Below are 13,646 nucleotides of genomic sequence, written 5' to 3'. Positions count from 1 at the left end.
GGCACATGATCAAGTTACAGTAGGTTTCTGGTACAGTGCAATGTGTTTAGAAGGCAAAGATGTTAAAAGAGATTTTGTGGAGGTGCTTTGTAATGCAGGTGAGATGTGGAATGCTGTGCTACTCCTGAGAAAAACACGTTTGGCTGTTCCAGCTATTGATCCCCATATATGAGCATGCTGATTCCAAAGAGGCAATTCATAGCCTCACCAAGTGTGTATATTCTTAAAAAAAAAAAAAAAAAAAAAAAAAGTATTTTACAACTGTCTTTTTCTTCAACATATCAGAAAGGACCAAAAGTGGTGAGTTCAAATTGTTGACAGAAGTGATCGGAAGGGGGCAGAACCAGTGAAGAGAATCAGTCTGTGCAGTAAATCAAATATATGTGAGATGTAATTCATTTTCAGTTACCCTTTAAACTTTTTAAGATTGCATATGGCCATGTCCTTTAGTGCTCCTGTTTCACCTGAAAGCTACTTACTGGCTTTAGAACTGAGATGTCTGCGTGAAGGATATGGTGTCAGACTTATCCACAGCAAAGCCTCCATTGACATATGATTTCTTGGTCTCTGTTTCATCATTATCAAGTGTTGTTGTTTCCAAGGCAAAAGGGTTGACTATGTTGACTTCAGAATTGACATCCATCTGCTCCAGCTCCTTTTTAGAGAGCTTCTCCACTATCCCTGTACCAAAGGCATCTCCCAAGACATTAACCATTGTTCTGAATCGATCCCTATGGAATAAAAATGTCAGAAAAATCATTCAATATGTTACCCATAAAATCCTTTTAGTAAACATAAGCGACATTAGCAAATGGTTAGCTCATGTTTTTTTCCCAGTGTGGATTCTAGGCCATTCTGGCCTTACAGGAAAAAGCGTGGGAGGACAAGGGATCAAAGGGGAGAATTTTCCCCACGTGAATTTGAACAAACCTGGTGTGACTTCCCAAATGAATGCCTTTGTACAGAATGAGTGAAGCTATAAGTCACATAACTGGTCTGTTAACAGAAGTAATCAAACTGCTGTGCAGAGACTTTAAGAAGTCTTATGGGGAACACTTCTCAGGCCCTGGAGTATGCTACACAGCTGGCTCTCTTTGCGATGAGACCACTTTTGGAGGAATGGGAGGAGAGACTGTGGGGCACAGCAGAAGTGTTTGCCTTTTGCCTTTTTGACATTTATTTCCTCAACTAGAGAAGTGCCTAGCCCAGTATTTTGGCCTAAACTCTTGTTAAAGAATTGATGTACAAAGTTGTGTTAAGTCACATTAAGAAACATGATGCTTCTGTGCTGCCAATCTTTCTCCCAAGAGAAATGTGACCTGCAGGCCTTAAAAATATGCCACTGCTTGGCAGAAAAGCAGGAATACCATGCAAAACGTGAAAACTGGCATGGGAGACTTCAAAAATAATAATGAAGTGAATCAGTTCCCAAACATATTCTTCTACAACAGCTGCTGAACTCTAGCATGAAAAGGTAGCTATGGATTCTCCACGTGGGAGGGAAATAACTGGTAGGAAAAGGAAGAGGGAAGGATGTAGTAAATGTCCAGTAGGATCAGTAGGATGAGTGAGTTGCACTGGAAACTCATTTTTCTTAATAATTATATTCTACTTCTTTATTAAAAATATGGAAAATCTCAAGCCTACATAAAAAAACCTTGATGAGTTCAGAATTAACTAGAAGATTGTTAATAAGCCACTACTAGCAGGTTGCAAAACAATACATTTTAGGCAGTAAGTACGAAAGGCAAAAATGTTAATAATCTACGTGGCATCGTGATGTGCATTCCATCTGCTGAAGTGCAAAATGCACTGCTAATGATCCCTTGTTCATGAAATTAATATTTAATTTTCTTTACATCGCAACACACCTTCATCTGGAACATATCTCAATTAGAATCAAAGACGGTTCTCTGTTTCATGGTGGAACAGGTACCTTCTATGTATTATTACTGTGCCTAAGAATCACCTAAATTGTGGACTGAAGAAAAGATAGAAAGGCCCTGCAGAAGGAACTGGACAGGTTAGGTCTATGGGCTGAGGCCAATGAGATGAGGTTCAACATGGCTAGGTGCCGTCTCCAGCACTTTGGTCACAACAACCCCACGCAGTGCTACAGGCTTGGGGCAGAGTGGCTCAAAAGCTGTGCAGAGGAAAAAGATCTGAGGGTGTTGGTCAATGCTCGCCTGAACATGAGCCAGCAGTGTGCCTAGGTGGCCAAGAAGACCAATGGCATCCTGGCTTGTATCAGGAATAGTGCAGCCAGCAGGACCAGGGAGGTGATTGTCCCCCTGTACTCAGCTCTGGTGAGGCCACACCTTGAGTACTATGTTCAGTTTTGGGCCCCTCAAGAAGGACATCAAGGCCCTGAAACATGTCCAGAGAAGGGCTAAAAAGCTGGTGAAGGGTCTGGAACACAAGTCCTATGAGGAATGGCTGAGATAACTGTTTGTTTGTTTGTTTGTTTTGTTTTGTTTTGTTTCGTTTTTAAGTCTGGAGAAGAGGAGGCTCAGGGGAGCCCTTATTGCTCTCTACAACTACCTGAAAGGAAGGTGTGGGGAGCTGGAGGTCGGCCTCTTCTCACAGATAAGTAGAGAGAGGATTAGAGGGAATGGCCTCAAGTTGCACCAGGGGAGGTTGAGGTTGGAAATTAGGAGAAATTTCTTCTCAGAAAGAGTAGTTAGGCACTGGAACAGGTTGCCCAGGGAACTGGTGGTGTTTAAGGAAAGGTTGGATGTGGTACTTGGAGACATGGTTTAGTGGGTGATATTGGTGGTAGGGGAATAGTTGGACCACATGATCTTGGAGGTCTTTTCCAACCCTAATAATTTTATGATTCTATGATAGGGTACATTAAACTATGATTACCATAGTAAGTACGGAATGACTGTTCTCTTTCTGTCTCATTCTCATGAAGGAGTTAGAGGACATTAAGTAAAAGGATTATGAGATGGGTTAAAAAAAAAAAAAGTTTTTTGTCCAACACGTTGTTAGGTTGTGGAATTCCTTTTCACAGGACATCTGGATGCTAGAAGTCAATATGGGTTCCAAAAGAAACGAGGCAAATTTACGTCAGAAGAAATCTGTTGAGCACTGTTAAAACAAAAAACACTTCTAACATGGGAAGTTTTTGAGTTGCCACTTCCTGAAGGCTAGGAAAGCACTTTAGGAAAAGTAACAATATACATTTGTTTTGTTCTTACATTCTTCTTTAGATACCTGCTCTGAGACAGTGATTTGTACAGATCTTCACCATCCTTAACAAAACTAAATGAGCACTGGTAAAAGAGCTGGAGAAAACAAAATGATTGTGGAGCACAGTAAACAAACCTATTAGACACTGTTGCAGACAGTTGATGGGGGAAATGTACACTGTTTGGTGCTGGTTCTTTTTGGAGGAATGATGTTTATACTGAAATTTAATTGATTCTTGGATCCATTTAATAGCCTTGGTTTTCTGGAGATCAGTTTCTCTACAGCTTGAAAAATTGAGTTATATAATCAAATAAATTAAGTGTATCTGTGAAATACATAGGTTGCTGCCAAGAAATCCTTCACGAAAATCATTGAAAAAGGTGGGCTAGGAAAAGGAATGAACTTACTTTGAGGGTAAATATATGCCTAAGAAAATGAAATGCAGAGTCTATGGAATGATTAGTATCTGTGGATTGGTACCAATAAAATATCACCCATGATGAGTTAATGCCGGTGATCAAGACCTCAGTCTGAGCATGATAGCTTGGACACTTTAGGAAGCAGAAAAAAGCTGTATTATAAACTAAAGTTATACTCCTTAACTTGGGAATCTTGTTATTCTTTCCCAATGAATCATGGGACAAAACTGAACACCTATTCCTTCTTGAACTCCAGAATACATGATGTCATTCTTTGGGGTTGTTGCAGAAGTTGCTTAGAAATGTCTTATTTGAACATAAGACTTCTGGTTAAATGCTTCTCTCCAGAAAGAGATGCTTAATGGGACTGAAAGGTTTTTATGTGCTCTGAGGTGAAGTGGTTGGGATCAGGGATAAGCAGTGCTTCCTGAGTTTGCACATGTGCTTGCTGGGCATGGGGCTGTATCCTTAAGAAGTTGCCTCAGTGAAAAGCAGCCCAAGCAAACTGATGCTGGCAGAATGTACCCTTTTAGAGTCTGTCATGTGTGTGCATATAGAATCAAGGTCCAACTTTGCTTAGTTTATGTGCTCCACTCCATCTTCACCAGTGTATGGCATTTATGTGCTTTGTTAAAATCAGCTGAGATGATTCTGCTTGTGGCTGCATTTGATTTTTGTGAATGGTGTATCTATTTAGTAAAATATGGTAGCAGTTGAGAAACTCCAGAGGTGCTCCTTAGTACTGTGAAACATGCCTTTCCTGAGTATTACACTAATGATTTAACAATGTTGTGCCCACTGGCTGAACAGCATCTCTGGATGTGAGGTTATTAGCTTCCATCCCACATTGTAGGACTTCTCATAGAATTATAGCCATGGCTACATGCAATTCTATATTGAACAAGGCCGGCTACAAAAAGAATCTTTGTCCAATTCCTGCAGCATTCCTACGTGATTTTGTCCTTCTTTCACAGGCCCACATGGTACTAAAAAGCTTATGTAAGAATTAAAAGTAATAATAAATAAATAAATATCAAGTGCCTTAAACTTACAGAAGCCAGTCAACAGCAATGATCAGAGTAACATCTTCGGCTGGCAGGCCAACAGCGCTCAGTACAATCACCATGGTGACAAGTCCGGCTTGGGGACACCAGCAGCTCCAATGCTGGCTGCTGTAGCTGTGACACTAAATCCCAAATAAAGACAGAAAAATGCATTCAGGATAAGCGCTGCTCACAAAAGCTCTATTTTCTGGCACAAATAGGCATATTTCACTGCAAGGAAGAAATCCAAATGTTCCAGTTTTCCTGTTGAGTAGTATCTACTCAACATATGGGGACAAGTCAATTGGACAAGTTTCAATCAGTGCCGTTACAGTTCCTAACACTTGGAGCAGAGTCCATTGCTCCTTGAGCAAGTGAACAGCTGTTAGGATTACAATGCAGAATAAATAGATAAATGCATGTCCAACGTACAACTTAAATCATAGGAAGATGCTGAGTTGGGTTTGCAAGTGCTTACTGTGAGATAATAATGGCAATTTCCCAATATACCTTGGCCCATCCCACCTTCTCACCTGATTGCATAGGCTCTGGAACAAGAAATGAGAATTATTCTGTTTTCTCCTGTGCTGTGAATGATAGCTTCAACTTTCCCATGAGGTATTCAAAGTAAAATCATTCATTAAGAAAAACACCAACTAAATGTGTGTCTTGGCTTTAGTCTTACCTAATGGTAACTATTTGGCCAATATCCAGTTCCAAGTCATTCAGTTGTGCAATAAATACAGCTGCTACTGCTTCATAGAGAGCTGTGCCATCCATGTTGATGGTAGCTCCAACTGGAAGTACAAACCTGGTAATTCTTTTATCAATGAAGTTTTTTTCTTCTGCACAGCGGAAGGTGACAGGCAAAGTTGCTGAACTGGCACACAGATAAACACAGAAAGTAAGCACAGGTAATATGCCATTTCTTTTATCTTTCCTTTTCCTTACAGCCTGATTTGCAGACAGGAAGGCTGCAATATGAAAGTGAAGAGTTGGGTTTTAAAGCAAAACTATCTTTGCTCTTTCTTCAAATTATAGGAAGAAATAACAAAGTCTTGGTTATCCTCAAAAATACACAGTAAAATCTTCATAATGTATGTAACACTGAAACAGCCTAAACTCTAGCAAGTCCATGAGTAATTAACTGAATGGCAAAAAAAATATTTCCTGAATTTGTATCAGGAAGACCAGACTCTACTTTGGTAAAAGGACAGCACAGCTTCACTACAATCTATACTGCCCTTTTGGGTACTGCAGAAATAATGACAAAAGTAATATTTCAACCTCCAGGGTATTTACAATTGTCCAGGTGAAATCAGATATGTAACAAAGTGACAATAAAATCAGAGCACAAACAATGCAATTACTACTAAGAACATTACAGAAAATAAATGTTTCTTTTGTTTACCTGGAAGAAATCATGAGGGCTGTCAGAAGTGCCTGAGCCATCCCCATGGCAAAACGAAAAGGATTTTTCCTTACTATTATTAAGTAGATCAGTGGCAGAATTACAGTGGAATGGATTGCAAGTCTGCAAAAGAAAATGGAATAATTGATGGATAGATTTCATTGCCTTGTTTCAATGATAAGATGGTCATAAATGGCATCTAATTCTGTCCTCAAATACAATTGTGAAACTCTCAGAGACTTTAGTTACACCTATCTTCAATATTTAGAGAGCAATATCCTATTTAAAAATCCACATTTATTTTGTGGAAAATTGTATAAGCTGAGGTCTACAATTCAGAGGTCTACAATTCAAACGTGGTTATTTCACATTGATTCTATATATTAAACTGAGATATTTCAGACTGTACAAATGCGATATATGTAATCTTACATATATCTTTCATGTTGTAAGGTGCTGAAATACTGTGTTTTGAAACTATTACTTTTTAAAATTTAGTGTGTAGACATGCAATGATGAAATTGTCCTCCTGACTTTACACATTGCTCAGGTGTATTTGCTTGGATATTTGGGTGTGTTTCAGGGACATAGTCATCCGTCAAACATTGTGCATTAATCCTGAATGCATATGCTGTAGAGTTTTGTGGACATTAAGATTATAGGCAAACAGCCTGCTATGAGTATATTTGAAATGAAATATATGTGAATAGTCTGTGAAGTATTTCCTGTGTTCCAAGGTCACAAGCCATCATGGCAACATCAGCTTTTTTTGAAAAGAAATTATCACAGCATGGAAACACAAAACCCAGAACTGTTGCATATGTGACCTTGGTATTTTTATTCTGTCCTCACAAGATATTCTTGCAAATTTTACCGTGCTGTAGCAGTGCTTTATGATTTAGAGTAGTTGATAAAGATGACAATAAATCATGGTGCCATTTGTTCCGCCAAAAACAGGCAATTAAGAGCAAGAGCCACAGTACAGAAATTTACAAAACCACTGAAAAGGCCCTGACATCTAGCTACTTGTTTCCTTGGAAAAAAGATCTTGTTAAAGACAATGGGCATTAAGTTTTCACTCTTTATGTGAAAAATGATTTATTTATCGGAATGTAAAAGAAAGCACACAACACGTATCAATAAAAATCTGTAAAGAACTCTAGAAAGAAACATAATAATTTATAAAATGGTGCCTGAGAACAAACTGAATTATGCAGAACATGTAGAAAAAATACATAAACTTGGATATTGTTGGGTGTCTTAACAAAAATGTTGATGCGAGTAAACTTTTCAAGTAATGCCTACATCTACAAACATAATGACTTCCAAATAAAGTTATTTTGAAAATTTTAGATCTGCACTTTGCAGCATAAACATGGCATTATCCAAAACTACATTTGTGCATATCTATTTTGTTACTACTGATTTTCATGAGACAAATTAGAAGCAATATTTATTTGCATGTATTAAACATAACACATAACAAGCAGTAATTTTTATTTCTCAAAATAGCATTCTTTAAGCATTCAGAAATGTAACTGTCTTGCTGCTTTCAGAAGAGACAAAGGCAAAGACAAGGCCAGACTGCTTGCTGCAGCTTCCTTTCTCCCTTAGGCTGAGAGTTCTCTGGCAATTGTATTATGCCTCCTATTTTGATTTTTCTCCTCTGTGACTGCTAACATATCCTAATCCTGACACTGCTGCTCTAAAAAGGGATGGGATGAAGACATTTTCTGGGCAACCGGAGCAGAGGCATTAGGGGAAGATTACTGCCTTGTTTTGACCTAAATAGAGGCTGAGATATGTTGCAGACAATGGTGGGAAAGAGCTGGTAGGGTTGAGGATGTGAAAGGTCATGAATAAGAAAGTTGAGAAGAAAGTGAGGTATATAATGAGTTGGAGAGGGAAGAAAAGGGAAAGGAAGAGAAGGATAAGACATACAAGCTCTCGTGATCTTGCACACTTTTCTTGCTAGTGAAAACAAGAAGTATCTTTGAGACAACCTGTAACTCTTAGGACCAACCTTAAAGGAAGGATGATAGATAAATGGCTACAAAAGATGTACATGAACAGAAAACACCACAAACACAAGGCAAATAATGATGAAAGCTAAAAATATGGTGGGAACAGAATCCAAAACAAAGAAAAAGCACAACTCCTCCAGTTTGAAGAGCAATGGGAAAAAGGGCATTCCTGAAGGCCAGAAAATATAGAATCATGGAATGGCTTGGATTGGAGGGACCTTACAGATCGTATAATTCCAACACCCCTGCCATGAGTGTGGACACTTCACACTAAAATAAGTTGCTTGAAGCCCCATCCAATCTGGCCGTACCACTTCCAGGGATGGGGCATCCACAGCTTCTCTGGGCAACCTGTTCCAGTGCCCCACCACCCTCAAAGGAAAAAATGTCCTCCTTATATCTAATCTAAACCTAACCTCTTTTAGTTTAAAGCCAATACTCCTTGTCCTCTCACTACACTCCCTGACAAAGAGTCCCTCTCCAGCTTTCCAGTAGGCCCCCTTTAGGTATGGGAAGGCTGCTATAAGGTCTCCCTGGAGCCTTCCCTTCTCCAGGCTGAACAACCCCAACACCTTCAGCCAGTCTTCATAGGAAAGGTGCTCCAGCCTCTTGACCATGTTTGTGGCTCCATCCTCTCAACTCCTTCTAATACATCCACGTCCTCCTTGTGCTGGGAGCCCCAAAGCTGAATGCAGTATTCCAACTGGGGTCTCAGGAGGACAGAGAAGAGGGGCAGAATCACCTCCCTCAACCTGCTGGCCATGCTGCTTTTGATGCAGCCCAGCATATGGTTGGCTTTCTGGGCTGCAAGCGCACACTGATGGCTCATGTCAAGCTTCTTGTTGACCAACACCTCCAGATCCTTCTCACTGGGGCTTCTCTCCATCCATTCTCCCCCCAGCCTATATTTGTATTTGGGATTGCCCTGACCCAGACGCAGAACCTTCCACTTGGCCTTGTTGAACCTCATGAGGTTCGCACAGGCCTACCTCTTAGGCTTGTCCAGGTCCCTCTGGATGGCATCTCTTCCCTCCAGTGTGTTGACTGCACAACGCAGCTTGGTGTCATTGGCAAACTTGCTGTGGGTGCACTCGATCCCGCTGTCCATGTCACTGACAAAGATGTTAAATAGTGCCAGTCCCAGTACTGACCCCTGAGGAACACCACTCATCGCTGATCTCCACCTGGACATTGAGCCATTGACCACAACTTTTTTGTGTGCAATCATCCAGCCAATGCCCTACCCACCAAGTGGTCCATCTGTCAAATCCATGTCTCTCCAATTTAGAGACAAGGATATCATGGGGGACAGTGTCAAATGCTTTGCGCAAGTCCAAGTAGATGATGTCAGTTTCTCTTCCCCTATCCACCAATACTGTAACCCCATCATAGAAGGCCACCAGATTTGTCAGGCACGATCTGCTCTTAGTTAAGCCATGCTGGCTGTAACCAATCACGTCCTTATTTTCTATGTGTCTTAGCATAGTTTCCAGGAGGATCTGCTCCATGATCTTGTTGGGCACAGAGGTGAGACTGACTGGCCTGTAGTTCTCCAGGTCCTCCCTTTATCCCTTTTTGAAAATGGGACTGCCACAACTTCTCATATATGATGGGGAGAGGCTTAGCAGCTGCATCTGCCAGTTCCTTCTGGACCTGTGGATGTATCTCATCAGGTCCCATGGACCTGTACACCTTAGGGTTCCTTAGATTGTCTTAAACCAGATCTTCTCCAACACTGGGTGGTTCATCATTCTTCCCGTCTCTGCCTTTGCCTTCTGGGGCCCAGGCCTTGTGCCTGGAGCTCTTGTCAGTGAAGACTGAGGCAAAATATTCATTAAGTAGCTTAGCCTTCTCCATATCCTGGGTGACCAGGTCTCCTGTTTCCTCCTGGAGAAGGCCCACAATTTCCCTCATCTTCCTTTTATCACCATTTCATCTATAGAACCCTTTTTTATTGCCCTTGATGTCCCTAGCCAAATTTAATTCTAAAAGAGCTTTGGCTTTCCTAACCTGATCCTTGGCTGCTCAGTGTCTCTGTATCCCTCCCAGGCTATCTGTACTTGCTTCCACCCTCTGTAGGCCTTCTTTTTGAGCTTGGTCAGGAGCTCCTTGTTCATCCATGCAGGTCTCCTGGCATTTTTGACCAACTTCCTCCTTGTTGGGATGCATTGCTCCTGAGTTTGAAGGAGGTGGTACTTGAATATTAACCAGCTTTCTTGAGTTCCTCTTCCCTCCAGGGCTTTGTCCCATGGTACTCTACCAAGCAGATCCCTGAACAGGGCAAATTCTGCTCTCCCAAAGTCCAGGACAGAGAGTTTGCTGTGCTCCCTCCTCGCTGCCCTCTGAATGCAAAACTGCACCATTTCACGATCACTGCAGCCAAGGCTGCCCTTGAGTTTCACATTCCCGACCAGCCCCTCCCTGTTGATGAGAATGAGATCCAGCACTGCACCTCTCCTCTTTGGCTCTTCTATCATTGGAGAGGAAGTTGTAATCAATGTATTCCAGGAACCTCTTGGTTTGCCTCTGCCCTGTTGTGTTGTCGCTCCAACAGATATCGAGGTTGTTAAAGTCCCCCATGAGAACCAGGGCTTGTGAATGTGAGGCTGCTTCTATCTGTCTATAATGGGCCTCATCTGCTTGGTCTTCCTGATCAGGTGGCTTGTAGCAGAACCCCACTAGGATGTCCCCTGCCCCTGCCCTCCCTTTAATCCTAACCCATAAACTCTCTGTCAGCTCCTCTCCCATCCCCAGGCAGAGCTCTATGCACTCCAGCTGCTCATTGACAGAAAAGGCAACACCCCCTCCTCGCCTCCCTTGCCTATATCCTTCCATCCTAACACTCCAGTCCTGGGAGCCATCCCACCATGTCTCTGTAATGTCAATGAGATCATAGCACTGCAGGCATGCAAACATCCCTAACTTCTCTTGTTTATTTTCCATGCTACGTGCGTTAGCATAGAGATATTTCAGTTGGGCCCCTGATGAAACTAACTTACTGGCTGGAGTGGCTGGAATTACTTTGTGCTGCTCTTAGGTGCTTTCCTGCTGACCCATGATTCTTCTCCAGGCTCTGGACATCTATTGCTGACACTGGCATCAAACTGGGAGGAGCAGGATGGATTGAGGTTTCCCCCCCCTGAAAACTTTGGTTTAAAGACCTCTTCACCAGCTCGGTAAGCCTATGACCAAAGATGCTCTTCCCCTTCTCTGAGAGGTGGACCCCATCAGCCCCCAGCAGACCAGGTTTCTCAAAGCAAGTCCCATGGTCTAAGTAGCCAAACCCCTGTCTGTGCCACCAGTCCTATAACCATCTGTTGATTTGCCCTTTCAATTGGCCCTTTCACTCCCTTGCCTTTGACCAGCAGGACTGATGATAAAAACTACCTGCATTCCTGTGTCTTTTACTGCCGCTCCCAGGGCCCTGTAATCCCTCTTGACACTCCTCAGGCTGCTCCTGGCTGCATCATTGGTGCCCATGTGAAACAGCAGCAGTGAATAATAGTCCTTATGATGTATGAGGCTTGGCAGATAGGACAGGCACCTTCTTCCTGCAGCCTACAGCCTTGTGTGTACAGTGTCATCTTTGCTTACATGATCTAATATACCCTTCTTGATGGTCAGTTTTGCAGAGAATGTTTGCCATTCTCTACAACACCCTGAGCATCACCCTCTGTAGGTCTTCCCTTAAGAGACAGAAATGCTGTACTAGCAGCCATCAGGGAAAACTGTGAGCTGTGTAATGGAGTTCAGTGGAACACATACTTTTTCTTGCCAAGGATATAATGGTGGGCACCCTTGCTGTATGCGTTGTTGCTTGGTTGTTACCAGGTAAATAGGTGTCTGTATGTGGTGATACTTTGCAAAGGAAGTAATCTGGAGAAGGTACTGTGTCTTCACGTACATCCTAAGGAAGGTATGTCCTGTTACACTGCAAACAGTAACCATTAATAGGTAAGCAACCATAAAGCTTGCTATCTGATGTAAAATTGAAGCCGAAGGGTAGTCATAATCCATCTAACATATTCCTCCTCTGAATTAATAGGCTTTAATAACATAGAAAATCTGCAGAAGTTATACAGTGTCATTCTATAAATGACTTCTACCTAACTTCTGGTCATGATCTCATTTACAGTTTATATAGAAAGTATTAGCCTCATGATTTATAGTCTCCTGGTAAACATCAACTTCTGCATCCTTTAAAAATTAGATTTATTTTCCAAGATGAAACAGAAAATAAGAAAGAACCAGTGCAGAAAATAAGAAAAAAACAATGTTATGTATTAGACAAATGCAACTATCACTCATCTCTATACCATTTTTGAAAGTGATAATTCATTGCTATATCTGAAGCTGTGATTTTTATTTAGAAAGTCACTACTTCTCAAGTTTTGAACAGCTAGTCCAAACATGCTGGTTTATGCACAAAACAACTCAAAAACTTTGAAATAATTATTATTATCTAGCAAAAAATCATGCAAAAAAGAGATCCTTCTTGATTCTTTATAAAGAAATTTGCATTTAAGACTAAAATATTACCCTTCTCTTTGCTTGTTAGTCAGAAAGCATGTGAATAACATTTGAAGAAAATATCACGGATATGTATAAAGCAGGGGTAAAGAAGCTCTTGAACAACTTTGGATCTAGCCTCTAGACAAAATATGAATAAATCCATACCATACTGAAGGAATTATAGGAGTGAATGAATGAATGAAGCAATGAACCAAGACAGCCTAGAAGTTATGTTCCACTGAACTGGAAATAGAAATTTAAATGCATTTAATTTATTAGGACCATAAAATCTATTTATCTTTCCAAAGGTTTCTTTGTAGTAATTTTCTTCAGAGATGTATAATGATCTAGTATTACAATGAATACCATTTGAAGGTTTTGTATCTGCAAAAGAATTTCTGCAGGTGTAACTGCCTCTGCCTCAGACTGTTCTATACTGTCAAGGGTCTACAAAAAGAATACCAAAAATGTTTTGTTGATTGGTTATGTTATGCAGATAGCAACTGCTACTTTTGCAGCTTTACCAGCTATTTTTGTGTTGAAGGAACGGTGTGATCCCCAGAGCTACTCTCAGTGTTAGCTGCCTGTTCTGTGTTGGAGTGGGATAGGATCGGTTTCCTCTTTGGCATCACTTCTCATGCAGTGCATTTACTTTGCATTTGTATTGGGCAGTGCAACTGATATAATTTGGTCCCAGAGGTCCCATAGAAATTCTCAGCTTTATACAGATATTCATGTATGTTCATTGGCCTGGAAATCCCCTCTAAGTCATGATTCACCTTACCCTTTTCCAATTTTTTCTAGTTTTTAAAAGAAGCAATGCGACTTTCAAAAATCATAGAATCGTAGAATCATAGAATATCCCGAGTTGGAAGGGACCCATAAGGATCATCGAGTCCAACTCCTGGCACAACACAGGTCTACCCAAAAATTCAGACCATATGACTAAGAGTCCAAACGCTTCTTAAACTCCAACAGGCTTGGTGCAGTGACTACTTCCCTGGGGAGCCTGTTCCAGTGTAAGACAACCCTCTCAGTGAAG

General features: G+C 41.2%; 1 protein-coding gene across 1 annotated transcript in view; it reads right to left on the bottom strand.

Annotated features, from left to right (window-relative positions):
* Nucleotides 1–484: 484 nt before the first annotated feature.
* SLC1A1 (solute carrier family 1 member 1) overlaps nt 485–13,646 on the bottom strand; it is a 60,559-nt gene continuing 47,397 nt past the window's right edge. The window contains 5 exon segments of the mRNA XM_035565829.1: nt 485–731; nt 4,667–4,763; nt 4,766–4,800; nt 5,343–5,537; nt 6,069–6,191. Of these exon segments, the coding sequence (XP_035421722.1) occupies nt 485–731; nt 4,667–4,763; nt 4,766–4,800; nt 5,343–5,537; nt 6,069–6,191 (697 nt within the window).

This window comes from Cygnus atratus, chromosome Z (assembly GCF_013377495.2).
Source record: "Cygnus atratus isolate AKBS03 ecotype Queensland, Australia chromosome Z, CAtr_DNAZoo_HiC_assembly, whole genome shotgun sequence".
In the NCBI taxonomy this organism is placed as follows: domain Eukaryota; kingdom Metazoa; phylum Chordata; class Aves; order Anseriformes; family Anatidae; genus Cygnus; species Cygnus atratus.
The sequence above is the reverse complement of the archived record's forward strand: the minus strand, read 5'-3'. Positions and strand labels throughout refer to the sequence as shown.